Source organism: Callorhinchus milii, unplaced genomic scaffold (assembly GCF_018977255.1).
Source record: "Callorhinchus milii isolate IMCB2004 unplaced genomic scaffold, IMCB_Cmil_1.0 Scaffold11, whole genome shotgun sequence".
NCBI classification, from domain to species: domain Eukaryota; kingdom Metazoa; phylum Chordata; class Chondrichthyes; order Chimaeriformes; family Callorhinchidae; genus Callorhinchus; species Callorhinchus milii.
In genome coordinates, this window is record NW_024704752.1 from 2998266 (window position 1) to 3024736 (window position 26471).

Sequence of the window (26471 nt, forward strand, 5' to 3'; positions counted from 1 at the left end):
AACTGAGCCAAGTACACATTATATAAATGTTTATGTGGATAATGTGAATGTAATGTAGTGTGACTGTCGAACCCAAATGGTTATTCTACTTAAAAGTGACAGCGGAGAAATTTTCCCTTTAATTATTGTTGATTTACTCTGCTCAACATATTCTGGCCAGCTTCACGTCCCACGCCCTACAGTCACTCCATCGGCGGTCGGGCCTTCAGTCTTTCTGCCAACACCCTTTGGCCTCCATCCCACAGTCTTCGCCTCGCCCCCTCACTTGCCTACTTAAAGGCCTGTCTCAAGATCTTCCTCTTCGACTTTAGGCATCCTCCTACCCCCACCCTCCCTGCCCTCCTCTCCTGATCCCAACCTCCAGCTTGGGTGCAAATCCTTGACTGTCTAGCAGCGCCTTGGGACGTCCCCCAGACGTGATAGGTGCTATATAAATAATTTGTTGTTTTTGGAGTATGAAAATCTGGGATTCTGAAAAGAAAAACACTTCTTCCAGAGTCCATAATGTTTTCTAATCAAATATGGCACATTCCTTTATCACCTAAATTGGTAGTTAAGCAATTTTGTGTAATTTGCTTTTGGGTTTGAAGATCGAAGCATTACCACAAAATAGAAACCTTTCCGTGGACCGCAGAGTTGATTATCTGTGGTCAGCTAATTTTCTCTTCAACAGACTGAAATGTCATTGTATGGTAAAACAGTCTATCTCCACATGAGCACAAATAGAATCTTAAATACAATTACTTTTGTAATGAGCAAGTCCACAGTAGCCTTTGACACTTCATTAGATTGTTTGAAGGTAGGAATATTCAGAAAGCATTCACCTACAATAAATCTGTTTACAATAAATCCTATGAAGAGCTTTGAGACATGCTCCTGACCTAAAAGGTGCACTATCAAATGTAACTGTTATTAGTATAAACTAAGTGAGTGAAGCTCAAACAGCTTATAGTTATCTGAAACTCATTATTGAAAACTGTTAAAAGCAATTTGCGGGTATCTGGAAAGCTCCTTTCCGGAGTATCTTTATTGTGATTTTCCTTACAATTTCCTTTTTAAAATTGATATCACCATAAGAGAGAGTAATAGAAATGTTCTGAGCTTGGACATATAAGACATGGCTTTAGAAGGGTTAGTTCTTTCCTAAGAAATTTTAAAGAGGAAGTGACATGCCCAAATGATCACTCAATCTGATTTAAGCGTATTCTGTAAAGTGTTTTGAGACGAGTCGAAGACGAGATAAGGCGCTATATCAAATGCAAGGATTATTATTATATTGACAATGGGAAGCTATATGACCATGAACTTAGATTTCCAAAAGAGCATTGGGATGTGACTCGAGATTCCTTTGCAGACTGTCAGTGACATGTAATAGTGAGACATGAACATTGATAAATGGAAGGAAGCAGAGAGCAGTCACAAGAGGAGCTACACTGAAGCGGAGTGTTATTAAGTAGAATCCCACAGAAGCTTGTGGGGGATTTCATCCCCATCCACATTTATATAAATGACCTAAATTCACAGTTCTGTTAAATATGCAAATGGGGTCAAGCAAGTTTAAAAGTGTGGAATCAACATAGTTGGCAAAGATTTTGCAATGGAATTCAATAGGTATGCACCATTCAAAATGAAGTTTAACACAGCCAAATGCAAGCCTGAAAACATTTGAATTTTTTTTTAAGAAAAGGTGCGTGTATATAGAGAGGATAGAACTTCCCAAGGACCACCTAAAGATGCCAGTTAACCTATTGCTGAACATCTCCAAGCCGTGTGAGGTGATATCAACAAAACAAACAAGATACTGACAGCACTCCCAACTCAATTAAGTTCAAATCACAAGATATCATGTAGACGAAACGTGGCAGGCAATTGGGCATAGCAGTGTTCCTTAAACAGCCATAGAGTGAGTGACCAATTTTATTTGAGGGATTGTTGGCCAGTACACCGAGAGAAAGAATCTCTCTTTTTGAATAGTTCCCTGAGATCTTTAAAGTCAATTATCTGAAGGACGGCACCTCTGGCAATGCAACCCTTCCCCAGCACCCACCTCATTCGAGAATCGTTTAGACTGTGTGATTCCAAGTCCTGACTTGAGGCGAGAGTGCTACCCACTGCGCCAGGCTGACACACATATATATGCATCCATAATATATATTTATAGTTTTTTTCTAAAAATAAAAATTATCATTCTGAATTTCCTTGTTGCACCTGATGAACAGATGTGGAGTAAACCTTGTGGATTAAAGTTATAACTTTTACAAAGATGTGGCTTATAGGTTTTTTTAAAGAGTATCTAGATTTTCCTAGTGTCATAAACCACACGATTTGCGTAGGCTAAAAGTTAAATTTCTGATGTGGGAAATACCTGACTTGGAGCACTGGTTTCTGAAATGAGATCATGATAAATTATGCAGATCAATCAAATTGTGACAAAAAAGTTGGCATGAATAGAAGATTATTTAAGCCATCGATCTTTTATACTTGTCTCCCAGTAAATTTATTGGAAAATGTTACATTTGAAGTCGAAACAACATATGTATAAATTGTAATGCCAGCAAGTGCAGGATGAAAGAGAAATTGTCATTTTTGTCTGCATAAAGCATGAATAGACTCTTCTTAGAATTTTCAAGCAGGAGACGTCTAACTGGTTCCGTGCATTAGGGCACTAGCTGTTACTCTGAAGGTTGTCATGGGCTTCTTGCTTATCCAGTCTAGTTAATGGATTCTTTACACTTCATTTGTGCTCAATGTTTCTTTGAAGTCTCATTATGAGACAAAAGGTCACTTTTTGCATTTTTTTTATTAGGAGTGTTTATGCAACATTTTCAGTGGCAACAAAGAGTAGGGGACACATTTTAATATAAACAGTGGGGAAGACGTGCTGTGAATTTCAAAATGGTTAATCAACGGCAAAACTCGCATAACAAAGTGCGAATGTAAGTTCCATGTGGGATATTGCTTGTTGACGATTTTTTAAAGTGTAGTCAATGTTAAGTTCACTTAATGTTCCCGAGCAGGTCTTTTCCTTGTATAAACTATCTACAGCCACGTTTTGTGGGAACATATCTTAACCAGACATGGTTCTGTCTTGCAGACTTGCTAATGAAGGTACTGATGCGAACAAAAACATTTTTTGTCTCAACAAATATTTTGAGAAACAAATGACAGGTAGTTAAGAAAATGATTGGTTTTGGAATCTTAATAGACAGGATGCGAACAAGGGGAGAACTCTGCTGGCTTGTTTTTCTTTGAGGGGTGACAGAATATACACAACTTTAAATAAATATTTGGAATTATCTGCCAACAGGAGTAGATAGCATCATTCATGGATTTTAAGAGCATTTTGATCTATCAATTAACACCTCCAGTGGAGTAGTGATCAATGTAGCAAGCAGTTAGTATATTTTAAATTTGACCTGAATGTAGTTAAATCAATGTTTCTGCCCTTTAGGAGCTGATATTTCTAGATCGAAAATATTTACCTGCTGTGTAGTTCTTAGGAGCCTACAATTCATCACTAGAAACTCAAAACTGCAAAGATTGATTTCACATATGGATCCTTAATGCAATATTCCTAAGCTTCTTATTATGTTTTCAATGGGTGTACAGCATAAGTTGTATATTATATAGTGATAAATTAGTTTTGAAAATTGACTCCCTCTTTCCTACTCTATATTGCTGAAATGTGTTTAGAACATTTTCTATATTGGCAGTAAAACTAGCACATATTCTAAAAATGCAGTAAGTTGCAAATATTAAAAAAAATTCCTGGTCTTTAGCTCGTGGTTTTAGTAATAAGTACTTGTTCAGACGTATGTCAGATGTGCTTGAGTTAACTTGGAAAATTGTCAGGACTACTGAGTGAGTGTTATAGAGAGTTTTTGTGTTGGATGAGAAAATGTCCTTGAAATCATAAACAGTGTTTTGATTGACTGAATGTTCAAGTAATGATTCATACAAAGTATGCGTTACTGTGTAAATTATTGTCCTCAGGTGTGTAATTATCTTTAAATCAGTTGTTGTGTATAATTTGTGCTTTATGACCTTTTTCTGTTCATCTTTGGTGTGCTTTATTCCCTTCTGAATTTAGGGTAGAACAGATTTTCACTTCACAAAGACTTCCAAGAGTTATTTGCTTTGCTTGTTCAACAAACTTTTCTTGTTATAAATGAAAGAATCAAAGGAAAACAGGTTTTGTCAAGAAGTATATTAAAGTAGCTTATTTTAGTTGGTTCATTTGATGTTTGTAAATGGACTATTACTATGGAGTATTGAATAGTTTTACTCGTATAAATTAATTTGAATATGATCTTTGAATCAGTAATGTGAATGCTGCTTACCTCCTTCATTAGTTGGCTTTGATGCTCACTGGCACCTCTCGAAAGCAGTCTTTGGATGCCATATGAAAATCATGGAGTCCTTATCAAGACTCCGACAAAATAGGGTATTTTAATTGCATTCTTTGAGAGATAAACAATGATCATTTTATTCTAATATGCGCCTAATCATTTTCACAGCTCCTAATTCAAAATCTTGAAATATAGTGACTATTATCAAGTAGGCAAAAATGATGAAATCTTAATAATGATGATGAGAGCAACCCGGTTATAATGTGGTTTTTCAGGGCCATAAAATTAGACCGTATGTTATAATGCATCCTTGAGGAAAAAAAAACTGACAGTCTTGTCACTTTTAGCTTCTGGTGTATACAAACTGGCTGTATTGTATATACATGCAGAATGCTGGCTGGTTGGATATGACTGTTCTCATGAACATTTCTCGCCTTAGAATCACTCATGCAGCTGACTGGTCACGGGACCCTTCCCCCACACACTCCCATGCTAGACGTGTGCTCATGTTCGAGAGAGGGAGCACTCTACTGCAGGAAGGTTAAAAGCATACATTGCATTTAACTGGTCCTATTGCCAGTGATAGACAGGCCATCGTAAGTGTAACTTGGATAATATTTGATATGAAAATCACACTGTTATGTAGGTTGGGCATTCCAACAAATTATTTTGATTATTTTGAGTATGTATAATAAAAAATGGAAACAATTAGAAGAATACTGAAGGCTTCTCAATCACTTGATACCAAATGATAACAGAACCTATAACTGATTTAATGAAGAGATATCGTTCTGATGATTGTGTGTGCCAAAATAAATTGAGTGTGGTAATAAAGAAATACATTCAGATTTGAAAGAAAATTCTTTGACTGGATGAAAGATGCAATTTGGTATAAAGTATTTTATCAATTAGACTTTGTTATTTTACATTGGGATGTTAACATTGGTCTTTGCTAATGTCCTGTGACAATGTTGAGAAATATCAACACCTTGCGACACAAGTATATTTTTAAATCAATTATATTTAAAAAATCAAAATTTCCTTGTGGTTCATCATTTCTTTGGAGTTACTCTGGATTCAAAATATTCCAGGAACATGATCTTTATGCTTTTCAGTAAATTTGTTGTGACCATGACAAAAATGGTTGTATTCTCGAGGAGAATGACGCTGGTAATTGTGGTTGCTTTCATTTACAGTCTGAAAATCATTTGTAAACCTATATGAATATGAGTAAACGTTCATAGCATGAGAACATGTAAATTGTAAATGTCTGATATGTAAGATTGAACATTGCGTGGAGTAATGATCTTCATTATCAGACATTCCCAATTTAGCCATCACTATTAAATTCTGCCCTCAGGCAGATTTCATTAAATGACAACATTTGAATCTCCACATGTCTTGAGTCTGAGTTAATTGAACGGTTTGAATCAAGTTCCGGTTTTGTTTATATACATGGACGGAGGGGGGAAAATAAAGAATTTTAAGAGATTTAATTTTTTTTCGCTTTCACAAAGGAGTGGATTTTGCTCTTTTGAGAATAATAAGCGATGAGAAAATGTGCATTCCCTGTAGTTCATTCTGCAATCATAGTAATTTTCTTTTTATCTAATTTCTATTATGGTGCTTATAAAGTGATAATAATTTCAGTATAGTTTTCTAAAATGTTTGCAAAAGAAAATAGCAGATCAAACTAGTTATGAAGTTCAAAAAGTATCATTAAATCCTGTATGGGCTTGCTTCATTCCATTGTCTTGTAGCTTAGTGGTTAGAGCACTCGCCTCGCAAGCGAGAGGACGCAGGTTTGATTCCCGGGCAAGGCGAAACCTTAGACAAGTTGCCTTACTCCACATGCCTCTGTTATCAGTAACAAGGAACCCGGTTGTTAGTGAATTTGTGGATCGCTTTTCCGCGAGTAAAAATTCATTAAAAATAAAACAAATTTGGTCACTCAATCCACATCTGTTTGCGGGACACTGCTGTGTGCAATTGGCTGCTGCGTTTCGATGGCAAAACATGCAGTCAATTCATTTTACAGTGTATTCTGTGAGGTACCTTGAGATGTCTAGGAGACATGATTAGACGCTATATCAAATGCAAGGATGTTTATTATTATTATTTTTACTTTACTCACTTTGGCATGTGTTAAGTTTTGTAATACATTTAAATATGCATAGAGCACAAAAGTTGTTGAAAGTACATGTAATTGCAAAAAGCTAAGGCCTTTACTTACATTAATGACTGGGGACTAATTCTGCAAGTTGGATTGCCACGAATGCTTTGAATTTGTGATTTATAGGTGTGTCATTGAGTAAATGCTTTCTCTCTATAATAAATAACAAACGTAGACAAGGTATTGTTTCCTTACAAAAGTATATTTTCTAAAGCTACAATTGCTGTTCAACTGCTGTTTCACTGCATTTTGCAAAAAAAGGCTTGAAATAATTGCCATTACCAGTTTCTTTATATGAAGCATTTTCAATGAATAAAGCAAACCATTAAATATTCTCTTTGATACCCCACTCAGTGTTTGAATCTGCCGAATTACTTTGAAAGTCACCAGAAAGAATCTGCCCATTTCTGCATTTTGTTGATGTATGTTTGCTTTTGAGTTCAGAATTGATAGATTTGTATATAAATGGGCCTGGTACAGCTGTGTCTATTAAACCTCCAAGAAATAGACCCCATAAATATATTTTGTTGATCCTAAATGCCTCTAGATATGCTTTAAATATCATCAAACTAAGGCGGTGCTCAAGTATGAAGTAACGGTTATCTATAGCAGATTTATTCAACAATTTCTTACTTATGTAAAATTATCATTTTAGGGCAGATGAGGTCACATTTCCATAAATTGTATTTTTGCTACATTCTAAAATTTGTTCTAAAAGAAAATCTCTATTTTCTAGAAATGCATTTGAAATAGTCCTTTTAAATTGCTTGCTGACAAACCTCTATGTAAACTTTTCTCCAATGTCTGACAGATAATAATAATAACCCTTGCATTTAATATAACTCCTCATCACGTCTTCAAGACATCTCAAAACGCTTCACAGAATATACTGTAAAGTGAATTGACTGTACATTTTGTGGGCAGAATGTTGAAGATCACTTGAGTACATGACAACTTTCCCACTTAATGGAACACTGAAGTGGTCACCGTGGCTTTTGTTTGAAGCTGAAAAAATGACCTACTTGGTTATTTTTGTGGTCTTAATAGAGAACATCTACTTAATGCTGGAAAGAAATGTGGGCCAATGCCATAGCTTCTTTGATGGAATGAATCAATAGTGAGTCATACAGTGAAAATTCTCACATAAAATAATCTGCACATTTTTGAACATATTAATTTTAAAGAATAAAGTATTTTTATATATTAAAAGAAATTGCACCAGTGTAAAAACAAGCCCTATAATGAACCTTGATGAGAAACTACACATATAAGATGTGAAGCTTATTGCTTCCTAAACGCTCTCTGTCCATTATTAATATTTTCTCATTCCCTCATGACAGTTATTATCTACAGTAGTCTAAGTAGGTTTGCAATACATGTGGAACACTGCTTAGCTCGCCAACCATAGAAAGCATTTAGGAATCATGATCCCAATCCAATATTGATTGAGGAAATATAATTGTACTAGTTGATGCATCCTCTTGGAACTTCATAGCTGCTTTGAACTTCTAACATAAACAAATTGTGTGTTTTTAGGCACAGTTGCTTCCTACCCGATAAACCTTTGGACTAAATGATTTGGGAGATATAACTGGAAGCGGCAATATTTCACACTATCATTTTTTCAACTCTGCTTTAGGTCTTGGGTCAAGATGTAGTTCAATGTTTGGAGAAATTGATTCTTATGGTCTTATCTTTACTCTCCGAAATTCAAGTCAATTTGTGTCAGTTGGATGCTGCCATCTAGTGAAATGATAATGTACTGACCATTTGATACCAGATCCCAGCGGCATGATAATAATGATCATGAAAACACCTGAATTTTGAAACTACATGTTTTCAGATTAATTCATATGCAAGAGAAAAGTATGCATTTAACAAGCTGTATACAGTATATTTTAAACATAGTGAATTCATTTTATTACATGATTGTTTCTTCCTGGATAAAATAGCAGGTCTTTGAGCTTGGGTGATTTCTTGAATGAAGCAGCTTCTGACTTTTTATACATTTGTATGCATCTTCCATCATTCTCTTGTTAGAGTTCTTCTCTGAAATGGCCCTGCCTTTGAATGTCTTGCTGGAGGTTATCCTTACTGATTGAGACTCCCTTTAGTATAAGTTTACACTTTTTAACTTTTCCTATCCTGTGGCTAATTCTGATAACAGTGTTCAAACTTTTCACGAATATTTTGTTCTCTCCAGATTAGTAGAAGAATTCATGTTGCTGGCAAATATGGCAGCAGCCCACAAGATCTACAATTCATTCCCTGAGCAAGCATTACTGCGTCGGCATCCACCACCACAAACAAAAATGCTGGATGACCTCATTGAGTTCTGTGACCAGATGGGACTCGAAGTTGACTTCAGTTCTGCAGGAGCATTAAATGTGAGTTCCTACATGTGAGCAAAATAATTTGCTTTGTCTTGTGCTGGTCTATCTCTCCGTAAATCAAACACATAATTGGGAGTTCAATTTTGAAAATTCTTATTTTTAAACTGCTGGATAAGTGCTTTTGTAAATGATTGGAGATTTTCAAGAAGGATATTTTTGTTCCATGGTATGTCTAGATTTCCTTTCAAATTGAATTCAGAACTGTTTCTCATAAGCAATACATCTTAAGATGGAAAATGAAGCAATAACACTTTTTATTACAAAATTGTGCTTTGCATATTCTCATCATAATTGAATGAATTTCAATTCCTTGCCTTTAAACCAATTCCTTGCCTACTTCTAGCATAATGTGAATAGAATTCAATCTTCCATATATGTCAGTAACAAATTCAGACTAGGTGCTACAAAATATACAGTCAATTCACAATAGTATATACAGTGAAGCGCTTTGGGATGTCTGAAAGACGTGATAAGGCGCTATATCAAATGCAAGGCTTATTATTACTTCACTAGAATATGGCATTACTTTTAATGTCAACTTCAGATGCAAAACAACAAAACTGAGGCTTATACATTAATTACTCGCTTATTTTCTTTATTTGCCAAGGACCTGAAAAAATGGAGATGTAAAAATATCACATGAGGGGAAACAGGATTTTTGAATGTGAAAATGATAGATGCAGGGACACTTGCAATTGTTATGAGAGACTGTCAACTTTGATTTGATACTCAACAACTAATAATAATCCCTCCAAAACAAAACAATAATAAATTGGTCATTTTCAATCCACGACTGTTTGTGGGACACTGCTGTGCGCAATTGGTGGTCGTGTTTCGCCCACAAATATAGTCAATTCACTTTACAGCATATTCTGTGAAGTGCTTTGAGGCGTCTAGAAGACGTGAAAAACTCTATATCAAATGCAAGGATTATTATTATAAGTTGGATATGAATATATATTTCATAGAAATAATCTAGCAAAAGATGCATTTGATCAAAAGTGCAGAATTTCTAAATGGAGATTGTAATTGGTCCAAATGTCTAAAGAATGCACCAGATTTTCTAATTCTGTAAAATATTTGGATTTTATGAATGTTCTTCAGGAGTGCTTGAAATCAAAGCAAGAAGTCAGCACCAAAGCAAAAAGGTCTGATGAGCTGTATGAGCTGTTCAGTTAAAACAAAATAATGATGTGCTTATTTTCATAATACTTTTTTTATTTTCATAATACTTCATAATATTTGCATTCTACCAACCAGGAACATGAGGAATTAACTATCTGTTCATTTTTATTTTTGATTACATATCTTCTCATTATGTATATTTACTGAAATATGTCTTGGCTGACTTGTCCCAAAGGTAACTGTTGCACTTTATGCTTTTATCAAACAGAGGAGCTTAAATTTAACCCTGGGGACAGACCAGTATTCTGTAGCTCGGAGAGAGGTGCTGACCCACATGTGCTCCCGGCCAATGCAGGTAAGCAATTTTTAAGTTTGTAAAGATCTCCATTAACAATCTTTTCTCTTCCAAAAAGCAGTTTGATTGGCAAAAATGTATCTAGATTTCAAGACCCTCCCTAAATTAAAACAAAGTCCAACTTCGTTTTATGCCACACTTACATGTGATAACAAATGCAAAGTATTTATCAATTTAACACTTTCTGTTAGCCCACTGTTTTTCACTTAATTAAATGGAATAATATAATCTCAATATGAATAAGCAATACACATCGCACATATGGTCAAAATAAGGCAAATGAAAGGCTATTGTATCTTGAGAGCTAAGAAATAAACCATATGAAAGCAATATCAAATTTACTGCTAAGTAATTGGAGATTAAATACTTAGATGTACTTATTTCGGATATTTTGTCATACAGTTCTTGGAAACATTATTTGTGGCCAGGACACATGTTACTTTTCCACAGCTTTGCTTTTGACAGAACTCTAAAAGTATCCAGAGAACACAGTTTTGCCAAAAAGATGCAGTCCATCAAGGTTAATGTCAGAACTGTAAAATATGAAAGCAAATCAAGTTGTCAATTCATCACCTTTCAGACTTTAATTTGATTGCCATTATTTTAATTGTCTCATTTCCTTGTGGAACTATTAATATATCAACACTGCCTGTCGTCATCCTGGCAAGTTTACAAACTCAACTACTGCAACAAAACTAATGACTTGGACACAAGCCAGATCCAACTTTTGATTCCCAATTTTGTCAGATCATCTGTTCCTTCTCATGTTTCGTTTTACTCCACATCTTTACCGATTTGCTTTTAGTCTCCCATCAATCACTTATTCAGAAAGTTGAAGCAAACTAAAGCATTTTTTGAAGAGCAGAGCTTTTAAACATCTTAAATTTACAAATTATACAGTGGCAAATTAATGACACAGTATGTGCTTATGCCAGTGAAATATATGAGGAAGAACATTGTCAAAGCCAGCAGGACATTCTGTTTCTTGTAAATATCATATTTAAGGAATATGACAGATAATTTTTCACAAAACTAGTCACTTGAGTATTCAGGCTGTTGCTTTGTCTAGTATTAGGGCATGGATGTTTAGAGATGCTTTGTGTCTTATGGTTAATTAGCTTTGAGCGTTTTATTTAGGACAGATAACATTTGTCTTTCATGTTTGTTTGAAATGATCTTTTTTTTGGATTGTAAATTGCTTGTGTACCATTTTCTCTTTTCAATGCAAGAAATTATGTGATTTACACATTCACCAGAGTAAACATAGTGTATGTTTCATTCAGAATCTGCAAATATATGAAATTTATATGTTACAGTTCTAACACTAAAACATATATTCAGCATATTTATCATATTAGCCATTAAATATGAGAGGAACTGTTCTCATCAACTTCTCCATCCAACTGGATATTTGTCCAAGAACCTTTAGACTGATTGGGCTGAAATATCAAATATAAAGTTATGTGAAAGTTAATGAGGTACAAGTTAGGATGCAGGTAAGCCTCAAATATTATAGCTGAGCAGTTGAGATTCTACTATGAAAATTTTCAGCACAGTTTCAAATTTCTTAACACGTAAACATACCGACCTTGCATGTAATATTTGGAAGCTAGTTTGGTTTACCACAGCACATTAATAAAGCAATCCACATCTGGGTTTTGAAAAGGTAGAGGAGGCAATAAAGTCCAAAATGTAACCAAAAGAGGTGAATGGTAATGGGTTTTGGAAATATTTTTGAATGGGTGTGAAGGGGAGGAGAAGTTAAATTTTAACATTTTCAAACAGGCAATAAGTGCTGCCAGTCAAATACACATTTTACTGTCTTGGCCTTGTGTTTAATTCTCAAAATAAGGAAATTAAATTAATCAGCCATATTTTGTGTGCATAATTCTCTTAATTATAAGAAAAAGAAAATCTAATAACTCAAAAGCCTCTATTTGCCATATTTTCAGTGACGAGTGTTCAGTGGCCATTAAATTATACAGTACCGTTGAGCTGGTCTAAATACGAATTGTCTTTTGTTGTTTTGCAATAGGTAAAAGAAAGTGATATCTGAAATATTTTCTTCATCTATGCATTCAAATATTCTTCTGAGTTTTGGCAAGTTTCTCGCATCTGCCATTTAACAATCCCAAATAGAAATCTGTTGCCATTTGAGCCCACAAGTATATTGCAGTTGAAAAGACAAATTAGCAATAGTTTTACTATCATGTGGCCAGGATTTCAATATATACACACCGTTTGAATGAAGTGATTCAAATTTATGGTTCGTATTAACACTTCATACATTTGATAACAATTGCTGTTTCTTTTTTGGGGGGGAGGGCAGCCATGTGTCTGATTCACACAGAAACCATCACCATGGTTAAGAATACTCAAACCAAACTGAAAGTTCCATGTATTCCACCTAGACATGTAAATTTCCGTGTTTGGAATGGAATATGCACTTTATCCCAGAGGGGCACATCATGCTTACTTAAATGCAGAGAGTACAGTATTAGATGCAACTTGGCAAGAGCCAAGTCTTGGGGCTCCCAGAATATGCATTGGGGTGCATATTTAACCAGATAAAACCGCAAACCTTGCTAATGAAAGAACTGTCTGGCAAGCTTCCCGCTACTTATCCAGCTAGGACCAGATAGTGCCTATCTGTTAGGGCTTTGGCTTGCAGGGTTAACAGAAGGTGAGTGGGAAGGAACCCTGCTCCAGGTGGCTGGTCACTACAAGTCTTACCAATAAACCAGACTGGCTGGTCTGTTATGAGCAGTGCTTTGTGTACTGTGGACCTGCTTGACTTGGGAATGGAACAACCAAGACCACCATGGAGGTATCTAGCACATCACTTTGGCATTTCAGCTCCAAGGAGACCACTTACCACATAACCCTCCCAAAGAGGATAGTCACTTAGTTTTCTTCAAATATTTATCCAATTCCATTTTAAATGCTGTTTATGACCTCAACTTCAACAGCAGTATGTGGTTAAAAAAAGTATTCCATATTCTAAAACCCTCTGCATAAAAATAATCTTATTTTTCTGTTTATTCTTGTGATTAATTTTGCTTTCTCATTGCTCACTCACTGAATTGTAGAAACTGTTTAGTTGTTTCTCAATTTTCCCTAACCATTCATAATTTGAAGTTATGAAATTATGACTTCATAACTGAAGAACTCTCTTAGTTTCCTCTTAACCTTCCTTGTTCCAGCGAAAGTATAACCATGGGCATGTCAAATATATAAACCATCAGAATACAGTCTTTAGACTTTAGTATTAAATTACCTACCTTTCATGCTTCAAGGATTAAGGAAATATGTCTTGTAATTTAGTGAAGCTCACATTATTAGATTGTTCAGTAAATTTGGCTACCCTGGATGTAGATCTGCATTTGAAGGCATGCATTCCTAGAGTACAATGTGAAATTCAAGACCAGTAGTGCACAGACTCAGTGACTAATGTCTGTGATGATTAAACCACAACAGAAGCTGCCAGTTCATTACTTTTTTGAATGCGGTTCATCATATTGCAAAGAAAAATCAGATCTTGACATTGTTCAGTTTCTTACTGAAGACATTGCATGAAGTAAAACTGACGAGTATTGCAGAAGGAATCATTGCTGTGGACCATTAATTCAAGATGTTCCATCTTATGGAAAAAATAAAGGAACTGTCCCATGATTTTAATTCATTATAAGACGTATTAAAATAGCAACAAAGCTGAGGAAATTTTATCAACCCCTCACAGGACAGCATAATTCTGTTGGTGTTGCAATGGTGTAAACCAGTTGTTCAAAATATAGCACATATTGAACCTTGCGGGACAAAGTTGATTTGGTCATGGATTTGTTTCGGAAAGGTCTTATGTTTGCTTTTTGACTGCTTGACTTAAGTGTGGTCATTCTCCTAAGTTCAAAGCAATTTAGCCTGTGGATTTGACCAACACCTCACTTGTCCTTCAGGGGGAAAAAAATGTGTAAGCACCATTGATGTTTATAAATACTGTCAAGCCTGTTCAAACAAGAACATCCATTCAGCAGCCACCCCTGGTAATAACCACTCTGGAACAGCCCAGACATACGCTTGATCAGAGGCCACCCTTATACACAGGGCGCTTTGTCCCAGTCCCTGAGTGGTTGTTGAAGATGGTTTGACTGGATATTATGCACTATAGAACTCTTTGGAAATATACAGCTAAGTAACATTCTCATCAATATTCATTTTATTGACTAATACATATCCTATTGGCAAATAAATATTGCTTATTTTTTTTCAATTTTAAAAATGTATAGACATAAGAAAGGATTATGTATTCCAATGCATGCTTTTAAACTTTACAATCTAGTCTTTCTCACTACATTTTCATTAATTAATCCTTTTGCATGATCAAGTAGGCTGGAACAGAAAATAAAAAGGTGACAAATTGTATTCTAAAAATACTATAAATGAAGAAAAAAACCTTTATATATCTCTGGCTTACTTTTAAAGTTTAGTTGTATTTGCTTCCTTGTAATTGTATATAATCTTGGAACATTTTCCAGTCCTATGGAACTTCTACACCATTTTAAGAATTGCAGATGACACCATATACGTGGTACCTCCAGCTGAAGTTAAATCCTTAATCCATTCAGAACAAGGGAAACTTAATAAATATGTCTGTTAACTATTAAATAGTTTCAATTATTAGTTTTCAAAAGATACTCTGTTCCAGTTGACAGCTTGCCAGGGATACTGGATGTGCGGAGCATGATGTCTACACAGTGTGCCCTATTAAATAGTGTTTTGCCACACATGCATTTTCTTTTATTTAGTTGGGACGAAAAGTATATAGAAAATGTTTTGTGCACCTCCTCGATGGTCCAATGGTCCAGTGCAGTATTAAGCCATACTTTAAGGTTGGTTTGAATCCTGGTCTGTGCTGCATTAGGGGTTCTCAAGACGGGGCAGATTTGGGGTGATACAATTAACCTCACTGGTCCAAAATTAGAGATCGGAAAACTAGAACCCTCCACTCGAAAGAGGGCCATTGCTTGTTGGATAAGAATAGGATCGAGCTTGGCTGTGATGCACTGTTCAGTCAATACTTGCTGGTGAGGCTCAAATGTAAATAACGCTTGGGAGAGGTATTGGAGGCACCTGTGAAACCGAGCTCCTGTAGAGGCAGGAGAGGGTGAATGGAGAAGTGAAAAAAATGGAGTGAAGATAAAACTAAAGGATTTCTGCAGGGATTACAAAACGTTTTGAAGGTCACACGCAGTTTATTTCTTTCAATTGGTTTCTCAAATTAAACAAAAAAATGTTTTGCAGGATAATCCAAGGAAATCAGTCATCAGTTTAAAGTAGAAACCATTTCGGATTGTATATCGAGCAGGGGAGTGTCTAGTTTTCCACTTTTGGAGCTCTGCAGTTAATTGTATCACCTCCATATTGCTGCCCTGACTGAGATTGTCCAATTCAACACAAACATGGATGCAAATCAGCCATTTGTAAGGCTTAGTGATGGTTGTTTTCTCACTGGACGATCGAGGAGGTGCACAAAACATTTTCTATAAACTTTTGCGTCCCAACTAAAGAAAACACTGATCTGAGAACTAGAAATTCCAAATTCCAAAATAATATTTTTGTTCCAATAATGAAATTTGAAGAATAGCAGGAGAGTTGCGATCCAATTTATCATTTTTATTTTAGAAATTACAACTGCGATTTGTATTTTGTTGACCTTATGTCCATCTTATTACTAAATCTTATGAAGTTGGAGCAAAATGGAATTAAGGTTATGCATTCATAATATCTAACTTGTCTTCAAATGTATTTGAAAAACTACATAAATTGTGCATTCTGTGGAGCAACCAGTCTGTTGTTTTAAAAAAAATCCAGATCAGTTCAGTGAAAACTTAATCTGTTTGCAGATGGCACTATATTTCTGCACTGGAGTTCTTCATGATGAGACACTTTTCCGACATTATGCACTGAATGTCCCTCGCTACACCCATTTCACTTCTCCAATCCGCCGCTACGCTGATATCATTGTACATCGACTTCTTGCTGCCACAGTTGGTAGGTTAAACATTCTTTGTCTCAGGTCAGTGAGAACATGTATATTAACACCACCTGAAATGTGCATTTGGATGCTGAATTCAAAATGTTACATTGATCTTTAATGCGGTGCCAACACCTCACGTTTGTTGCTCGACTATGCAAACGCCCTGCTTCCCAACTCCTCCCTCCACAGGCTGCAGATAATCCAGAACTCTGCAGCCCGTGTCCTCTCCCGAACCAAACTCCGTGACCATTCTGGCCCACTCCACTGGCTCCCTATCCTTCAGAGGATCCAGTTCAAGATCCTGGTCCTACATACAAAGCCCTCCATGGCCTCGCCCCACCCTACCTCTGCAACCTCCTAACCCCCTACCAAACCATCTGTTCTCTCCGCTCAGTCAGCTCTGATCTGCTCCACGTCCCCCAACCCACCCGCCCCACCATTGGCGGGAGAGCCTTCGGCCACTCTGCCCCCAAGATTTGGGGGATGTTGAAGGGATATTCATACACTCACATAAGCAATTTTCAACTTTAATTTGGGATAAATTGCTTCCAATTTACAGTTAGCAGAAAGCTATTAGGGTACTTTAATAATGTTAATATTAATACAAAGCGGATCATCTACATTTTAAATAAAAACAAGTTTGTTGAAACGATTCTCAGCAGTTAGCTCTGAGGTGCTTTCACACCACTTGTCTAAATTCGGTCCAGTCATCTCAAATTAGTTATCCTACAGAATTTGCCCTTGTTTTAATTAAAAAATCTGATTTTATTAGTGCAAAGTGTATTGTATAACTGGCATGTAAAAAAATGTATGTGTATCTCTAATTTTGTATTGTAAAGAAATCAGGCCTGTGAGCTTCCTGATAATGACTTATGCCCATGTGGGATTGGCCCTCCCCTGGAGCTCACTCCTTTGGGAAGGACTTTTTTTCCCCAAAAATTAACCTTGTTTTTTTTGTCGTCGGAGGGAGTGGAGGGGTTGGGCGGGAATGCACTGTGAGACTAGCTGGGCAACAAACAGAGGAGAATAATAAGTAATAATAATAATAGTGGAGTATTGGATAGGAGGTGAAATAGGAAAGTTATCCTGACTGTGGACTTAAGAAACCACGGGAGCTTTTTCCATTTTCTATGTAACTATATAATAATAATAATCCTTGCATTTGATATGGCGCTTTTCACGTCTTCTAGACGTCTCAAAGCACTCAAGACAGGTTTTATATGGGAACTTTTCTTTTTCTAGATACTCAGCAACATGTTGGTGTAAGTGAAAGAGATGTTCAGAAGCAAGCAGAACATTGCAATGTGAAAAAAATTGCTTCAAAGAGAGTACAAGAACATAGCACTGAGATTTTTTTCACTGTTTTTGTGAAGGTAAGATTTGTGCACAGATAGCTTTTTAACAGATATATACGTTTTACAACTGTTTTAGATATGTAACACAAAGAAACTTAATGTTCTCACAGTTATGGCATCCATGCCTTAATTGTATTTATAATCCAACTTTGGAACTCATATAGGGATAATAACAGTACAATTTTTAAATGATGGGAGCATAATAATTTCATTAATGGTCAGATTGTTTCCTGAACCTGTGACAGCAGAGCTCTTGTGATTAATCGTCTGAATCTGGGGTTAGGTTGGTGCATTGTAATTGCTCTCAGATGCCTTTTATCTGCACAGAGTAGCTTGGGGCAAGGAGGTTTTGCTCTGTGTTTGGCCACCTTCCCCATCCTCTGGTGGTCATGGTATTTCTTGAAGACCAGCAGTTTATTAACAGGATTAAATGTGATTTGAAAGTTGATTATCAGGAAATAAATTATAATTTGTGAAATAAAAGGAACCGTAATTTGTTAACTTATCTCCTATAATTAAAGCTGGGCACATTTGAGAATTGAACACCTGCTGTGCTTTATGTTAAAACGCCTCAACTTACTGCACTGCAAACTTTGTACTGTTGCCACAACCTAGAATAGTTATCAGTAAATGGAAATCACAGGTTACCCCAAACTTCAAATATACCACAAATGGAAATAACGGTTGGACATGTAGACATTGCAACCCACAACATTTTGAGAATCGAGTGAACCTGCAGTGTATTAATACCCTCATGCCGTGGGAATCAAATGAATCACGATTCCTTATTCAAAACAAATCTTGAGTTTGAAAAGATTTTGATGTTGATTGCAGCTAAGTTTATATGGAACCATTTCAGCCAGAAATAGGTACTTTTCAGTCTCTCACTTCAGATTCTTGCTGGAATGGTGAAAGGCCAACATACAAGTTAGAAGAGAAAAGAGTTCTTGTTGGTTTCAATTTCACCTTTGGGAGACGACAGTTAGTCTGTTAGACTACTTACTAATGGTTAATCAATGTTATTTTGTTCCCATGCAAGTCATGGGTTGAGGGAAACATTTTCTATTCCATAAATTATATTTATCTTCCATATTTATATTTACTGAAATAGTTTCAGTTATCCACTATGATATTTAATATAAGCTTTAATCGTTCAATTGTAGATAGATTTCTAAAGTAGCTTAAATCATACTTTTTTAAATTACAGTTCAAAAGCCTTGTAATATTCTGCCATGATAACTTCATTTCTAAAATTCCAGATCCAGCATTTTCAGTTAATAATAATAATAATAATACTTACATTTGATACAGGAGCTTTCAATTCAGAAGGATATATCAAAGCACTTCACAGGATATACTATGAAGTGTAGTGACTGTCTATTTTGCAGCTAATCAGCTGACATTTGCAATGTCTGCAAACAGCCAGCCATGAAATGAAAAGCCATTTATTTGGGGAATTGCTGGCCAGGATGCTGGGAGAAGTCATACAATTGTATAGTTTTTTTAAAATTGTATTTATTATTAAGAATTTATTTGTGTGGAGAGTTTTGCTTCAGGTCTTCTTTAAACTCAAATAAGAAAAGACTTTAAAATGTTTGTCTGAAATATTTTTTCTTCCAAAGTAAATACATGTTTAAATAAAATGAAAATGTACTTGGGAAAGTTAAACAAGCAAATTTGGAAACTTGATGAATAAAGATCATTGCCAAGAATTAAGTTCAGTGTTATGGGCCCAATGTCGAGTAGGAAATAGGGAACAAATTGATTAACTGCTTCAATTAAAGTCGTTGCCAGTTTATTTTGCAGCTTTTCATAACGTAATTTGGTGCTTTTATTAGAAGAGATTGTTTTTCAAACTAGTTACTTACAAAAGTTGTATTTTATTTTAACCATGCAGGTGCATATGAATACAGGTCATGGTGCACTTTTCATATCCAGTTGATGATCATGCATGTTTGCTATTCCTGCATATTTATGTGGTATGAAGAAAAAACTGGAGATACTTTTGGATAATAAGTAACAAAATCCAATAAATGCTTTGATTTTTTTCTTTTTGAATTTATGATGATCATTTTCAACAATGTTTAAATGGCAGGCAAAAATTTGGTGAAGGAAAATATAATATCCAATGAATTATTCCTTGGATTTGTGATCAGCAATGAGCTCAACCTCTGCTGTTTATAGACTTTTTTATCCTAAAATGTCCAAATTGTCAAATATAAATAATAATAATTATTTATTATTTGATTTGATATAGCGCCTTATCACGTCATTGAGGCATCTCAAAGCACTTCAAGAACATACAGTAAAGTGTATTTTGTGGTTGATACATTAAAAAAATAACCTGGTAATTCATAACTAGACACAAACCAATATTGCTCAATGTGTTTTTGGAGGATCTTTTGATTCTTTATGTGTTCAGCGGTTGTGTTCAATTCTGATTGTGATTATTGATACTTGGCGTTAGGAATGTGGCCCACTGGAATCCGAAGCCATGGTGATGGGGGTCCTAGATCAAGCCTTTGATGTTTTGGTTCTACGATATGGCAACCAGAAGCGAATCTACTGCAATGTAAGTATTGTTTGTGAGAAATGTTCAAAAGGTTACATATTTTCCAAATTAGTCACCCAGATTATATTCTGATGTGTATTTTAAAAGTTTCCAGATACAGTAACTGTTAAGTACATTATTTTTAAAAGCAATTTTGTCAGTGTAGGCGATTCTCCGAATCAAGTAGAATTTTCCAAGTTAACAATAGAAACAAAACTTACTCCTTAACTGCAATTATCAGGATGTCACCTTTTCACTATTACTTCATGCCCTGGCACCTCCCTACCTCTCCGACTTGCTTACTCCCCAAGCTACTACCCGCTGCCTCCACTCAACTGGCTCCGGACTCTTGTTTGTTCCTCATGCCCTCCGTTCCACCAACAGTGGCCGCGCTTTCAGCCACTACACTCCGAATCTCTGGAACGCTCTTCCTCTTTCTACTTTGCCACTTCCTTCTCCATCTTCAGATTGCACCTGAAGACCTTCTTCTTCAACCATGTCTACGTTCACTTCCCCCTCCCCTCAGCTCGGCATTGTTCTCCGCCACTGTCAAGCGCTCTTAAGATGCTACCCTGCATGGGAGGGCGGGGGGGGGTTATACAAATACAACATTTTTATTGATCCCAAAGCTGGTACGTATGGGTGCATTGTTCTCAAATGAAGTAATTGCAAAATGCAGCTCAGGGCGTTTCGAAAACTCAAAACAAATGTTTGATATCTAACAGCTCTTAGGAAAATTGTAGACATAATGATCTGTTACTGAAATAAACTGACACCACTGCACTTCCCCTTTGACTAGTGTTCTGAAGCTCTTGTCAAATGATTGTGATTCATTGATGGGTGACTAATGGAGCAGATCAAAGGGGTTACCTTAGTTCTTGCGATGTGGTGGAGCTGAAAAAACTAAGGAAGAAACCTTACACTTCATAGAAAATTGGCATGCGCTTAAAAACAACAACAGTTTGCATTTATATAATGCCTCTCATGTAGAGAGAATATTTCTAGGCACTTTGCAAAGTGACTAGTAGCCTGAGCTGGGGAGGTGACCAAAAGCACATTCAGAGAGATCCTTCGACTGGTTATGAAAGCAAAGAATGCAGGCAGAGGTGCAGGGATTTCAGAAGAGAGGCCCAGAGAGCAGGAGGCAAAATGGTTGAAAACTCATCTGCCGATGCTCTGAGATGGAGTGAATGGACGGCATGAGGTAGGCTGGTTGGTGTAGTGAAGAGAGTGGCAGCGGGAGTAGGATTTCAAGAATTTGCAGAGACAGGGTGGGGCAAAATCCTGCAGGTCTTAAACAGTCCAAATCGATCAGTTGGGGTGTAAGGAGCCAGTGGAGTTGCGGGTGATGGGCTTGTGGAACCCAGTGTGGGAGCAGCTATTGGCTGTGGAGTTCTGCTGTTTGTGGAGTTTGCAGCTGGGCAATGGAAAAGTCCATCAGAATTGGAGTGACAAAAATTGGCGGGCAATAAGAAATAACTGTCCCTCCCTCTCTAGATGTTTTCTTTGAACTAATTAGATGCATTTTGGTCAACTGAATCTAGATATTTACTAAGAGAGCTTTGATTTTTATTAACTCTTGTCTCCCTTCCTATTCCTATTCTTGTTACTGTATGTTTAACACCAAGATAATAAAACCTGTTCAGCCAGCTTTTCGATAAATGTAATTAATGTTTGTTTTTCACCTACTGCAGTGAGCAGTATTAATCTTCATTATTTTAGATCTATTAAGATGATGCAGTTGAATATAATTGGGCAGTTGGGCGGCATGCAGGTGTAGTCCTGTCTTGTGACATCAAGTGTGACCTAGATAAGAATGCTGTGGAAATTGGCCAAGTCAGAGGGATGGTGAATTCTTTCTAGCTGGATCAAGTGACAGTTTTTCCAAGTGACAATTTTCACTCCTTGAACGTTCTAGTGTGGGTCAAGGAGCTAAATTCCCAAGATCAACTCTGTTGAGAATGACTCCATCCCCATGTAAGGGGACATAGTAGCTGTGATTTCAGTCTTTTTAGTGTCGATTTCTGCTTGCAGTGACATTCAAAGTATGTCCTCTTTGAAAGGCTATGTGTGCCTTCTACTCCAGCAATATTCTGCAAACAATGTAAATTACTAATAGAAGACTCATGGATTTGTCCTGTGAGTTTTTGCTATGGACTAAAAAAAATCAAAACAATTTTAAAATCTATTTTAGATAAATATTGAGTCACAATTTAAGGTCTTTTAAGACAGTTAAGTTGAACTGCTGCTATAAACGCATGATGTATATTTCTGCAGTAATTTAAGAATTACGAATAACATTTTCCACTGCAGAACTTCCCAAGGGCATTGCCTATTCAAAGGATCTTACAAGTAAAGTGAGGAACATGAGAGCAACCTGGGGAGAGGTTAAATATGGAGGGGAAATTTCTGTCTCTAAGTGAAGTAGCAACCTTGATTTTGGACTTGGAAAAACCTGGAAAATCTGTGCACTAGCATCAATCACTTCATCATGTACCCTTTTTTTTCTCTTTTCAAACTGCCAAGGATTTTCTTCCATTCAATTAATATTACATATCCACCCCCTCCTTTGCATTTTTACTTTAGGCTCTTCCTCTCCAAGGATTTACTTTTCACAAAGTAGGAAAGAAACCCGAACTAACACTGATGTGGGAACCAGAGGGTTCAAACCATGAACCTGCGCGGCAGGTAACTATTTTATTGCTATGTGGAGATTAAGGAACATGTATTCCAAAACTAAAACTATCTTTTTACTTTCCATTGCAGATCTTGCAATATAAAAATGTAATTATTTTCAGAAACTAGTTTGCAACATAGTTATATATTTTTCTTATTTTTTAAAAGGGAAAATCATTCATAATTTGCGTTTGTTATCTAAATTAAAAATGCTGAATTTCATATTTTCAGATAATAAAACGGTGATGTTCACTGAGTTTAACAAATAGTGTCTCAGGGATTCTCGGCAATCTAACTAATGACTTGATGGTGGGTGAGGTGTAATGGAACTTGACCTATTGGCAAAGGTCTAGTTGTATTTGAAACCTGCTTGCAATAATAGCTGAAGTTTAACTCGGTATTGACGTGAAAATGAACTTTGTCATTTAGGTAATAAGTATTTTTACACTGGTGGAGGTCATCTTAAAATCAGACAGTGGACCTCTCAAGTACAGTGCCATTCTCAAGCGACCAACCAGCACTGCCGAATGAAGACACCTCGCAAAATGCTGCTTAAACCAAATGTTCTCTTTGAGCTGGAAAGTGTTTTTAATGCACCAGACAGTTTATTATTAGTGTGTTGTTTTAAAAGTATTTTTTAAGTTTGGATTTGGTTTGGCTGCTTAGTTCTTTTTGTAGTGAATTTTAAGCCAGAACTTCAAATTGTGTTGTTGTGTCGATAATTGGAAAACCTCCTGTGGTATTTAAATTGTATGATTCCGTTGCATGCCTTTTTACATCAGCATTGTTTTCTAAGCTGTGTGCTTAGAAATTGATGGTATAGAAGAACCGAAATATTATTTGAAAATAAGTGTGATAAACAGGAATTGGCTTTGCAATCATGCACTATTTGATGTGTAGCAGATATCTAGACTAGCGCTCTGCACAGAGCTAGAAGATCGCTTTGCTCTGATGTCTTTCCCAAACCATTAAATAGAACCTGCTCCAAAACAATGATCTTTCACCTACCTGATCTTTTTTTCTCAAGAATTTACTCAGGCGCCCGGGACATCCTGCACTTTGGGACATCCTCCTAACATGAGAGGCACTGTATAAATGTAAACTGTACGGTATGGCCGGGTGCAAATTTATTTCTTAATTACTGCACATAGTTTCACATTAAATAAGTGGCATTTTATTGTTTCAAAACAGAAGAAAAGACTGGAAGAAACGCTGCTCAAATCAATTTCATAAATGTAACCTACTTTAACCATGTTTGGGTGAAGTAGGTTACCTGAATAACCTCACCTCCTTATATCGTCTGTCAACATTGTTTTAAATAACTATGATGATTGCTTCATATCTCTACACATAGTTTAAATTATAACTTCTCAGATGACAGATGCTAAATTAACCAAAGTATTATAATGTAGTTGGGCATATTTCCTTACTCCTCACACCTCTGTTTACCTAGCAGTAAATAGGAACCTGGTTGTTAATCGATTGGTGGATCACTTTTCCAGCGATATTAATCCCTTCAAAAAAAAATAATAGCAATAATTTGGTCACTCGATCCACGACTGTTTGTAGGACGCTGCGGTGCACCATTGGCTGCTGCGTTTTTCCCACAAAATATACAGTCAATTCACTTTATGTATATTCTATGAAGTGCTTTGAGACGTCTTGAAACCATGATAAGGCGCTATATCAAATGCAGGGATTATTAGTCGACACATTTCTATATCAGTGAGGTGGAGAGATGATGACTAATTTGAACAACCCGGCTGGCTCAGTTTTAATTACATGCAACTTTACAAGTCTGGTGTTTGGGAAAACTTATGTTCAAAATAAATTGTTATCTGAGGTGATAATCACGACCAGATATATCTAATTTTCTTCCTTAGTCAAAGTCCTGCATGGACTGCTGGAGTTGAGTCAGAACCTCGGGGAAAAAAAGGTCACGTTTAATCAAAATCTTTTTTTCCCGCTGTTGCTACACATCAGCGCGTGTGGCACAGACTCGTATAGATGCTACACCGTGCGATCTAATAATACTTGCATTTGATATAGTGCCTTATCATGTCATCGACATGTTCAAAAGCACTTGACAGCATATACTGTAATATGGATTGACCATATTTTATGGGTGAAAAAAATATGCGTAATACAAAAGTTATGTATACGTCGGCACTTCCTCTGATTTGGCACAAAGTTGACTTATGTCATGTTATGCATGCGAGTTTCTCACAGTATTTTGTTACATTACCTTCAGAGTTAATTAGAAATAACACCATTCACAGTGATAGGTCCTGCACTTCTCATGGTTCAATGTCTTNAAAAAAATTATTGCCTTTTTGTTGAGAAAATTCCACTGCCTGACACGAGAAAAATGAAAAAAAAAAGATTTTTGGACACGTCAACCAACACATGCTCTGTTAGATGGACTTGCGAGCACCTCCCTAAATATGACGTGACTTGAATATGATCGCCTCTGAGCCTAATAGATGAACACATTGCCTTTCCTTGAAGCATTAAACAGCAAAGTGTCAAATTACACTTGATTTCACAGTTAGAAAGCACCGGGACTGGCTCAAAATATAAAATCTTACAAAATAAACTGCTGAGAGAGCACTGATTCAGGCAAACAGCTGCCAGTCCCACCTCACGTCAGAATGCCACTAGATAATAAAAATATAATAATCCTTGCATTTGATACAGCGCATTATCACGTCTTCTAGACGTCGCAAACGTTTCACAGAATGTACTGTAAAGAGAATTGATTTTGTGGGTGAAACGCGGCAGCCAATTGCGCACAGCAGTCGTGAGTTGAGTTTATTAATTTTTATTTTTTTTTGAAGGAATTATTACCCCTGGAAAGGTGATCTGCCAAGCAACTAACAACCGGGTTCCTCCTAACTGCTGGGTAAGAAAGTTTTCTTACTCCACTGTATGTGGAGTAAGGAAACTTGCCCAACATTTCGCCTTTAGATTTTTAGTACTGACAGATGAGCAGTCCTGATCTGATTTAGGAGCTCATTTTGTGGCTGATAAAATTTCCCTCTGCTGCGCCTGTCAGGGTTTGCAACTGCAGCAGTAAATATTACAAGATGCCCTGCACAGCAAGGGCCTGCAGTGGGGAAATGCCGAGGGAATTCTGAAGCTATGTCAGCACTGATAATAAGCTTTCCTACAGTACTCTGCTCCAACTCACGTTTGAAGATATTGTTTCAAGTTATCCAAGAGAACCAAGAGTGTTCCTCATTCTCATCAATAAAATGGCTGACTCCATTCTCCATAGCAACTATCGAGCCATTTGGTTAATCAATACAGACTTTGAACTTCTGATGCCCAACGAGATCTTTGCAAAGAGCGGTATGGTGATATGCTTTGGGCGTTTTTCTTATTTGCTTGCAGCAATATAAATGGATATTTTGACTTCCTTGACAGAAGCTTATAGTCACAAAGAAAGAATTTTATCTGT

The 26471-nt window shown here is 36.4% G+C and overlaps 1 protein-coding gene across 5 annotated transcripts in view; it reads left to right on the top strand.

The window, feature by feature from the left end:
* dis3l2 (DIS3 like 3'-5' exoribonuclease 2) overlaps positions 1 to 24001 on the top strand; it is an 83552-nt gene extending 59551 nt beyond the window's left edge. For all 5 annotated transcript variants that reach the window (XM_007902401.2, XM_007902397.2, XM_007902399.2 and 2 more), the window contains 7 exons: positions 8726 to 8909; positions 10309 to 10395; positions 16296 to 16443; positions 17672 to 17802; positions 20252 to 20356; positions 22922 to 23023; positions 23441 to 24001. In XM_007902401.2, coding sequence (XP_007900592.1) covers positions 8726 to 8909; positions 10309 to 10395; positions 16296 to 16443; positions 17672 to 17802; positions 20252 to 20356; positions 22922 to 23023; positions 23441 to 23542 — 859 coding nt within the window. In that variant the 3' untranslated portion in view covers positions 23543 to 24001. The remainder of the gene's footprint in view (positions 1 to 8725; positions 8910 to 10308; positions 10396 to 16295; positions 16444 to 17671; positions 17803 to 20251; positions 20357 to 22921; positions 23024 to 23440) is intronic.
* Positions 24002 to 26471: the final 2470 nt, after the last annotated feature.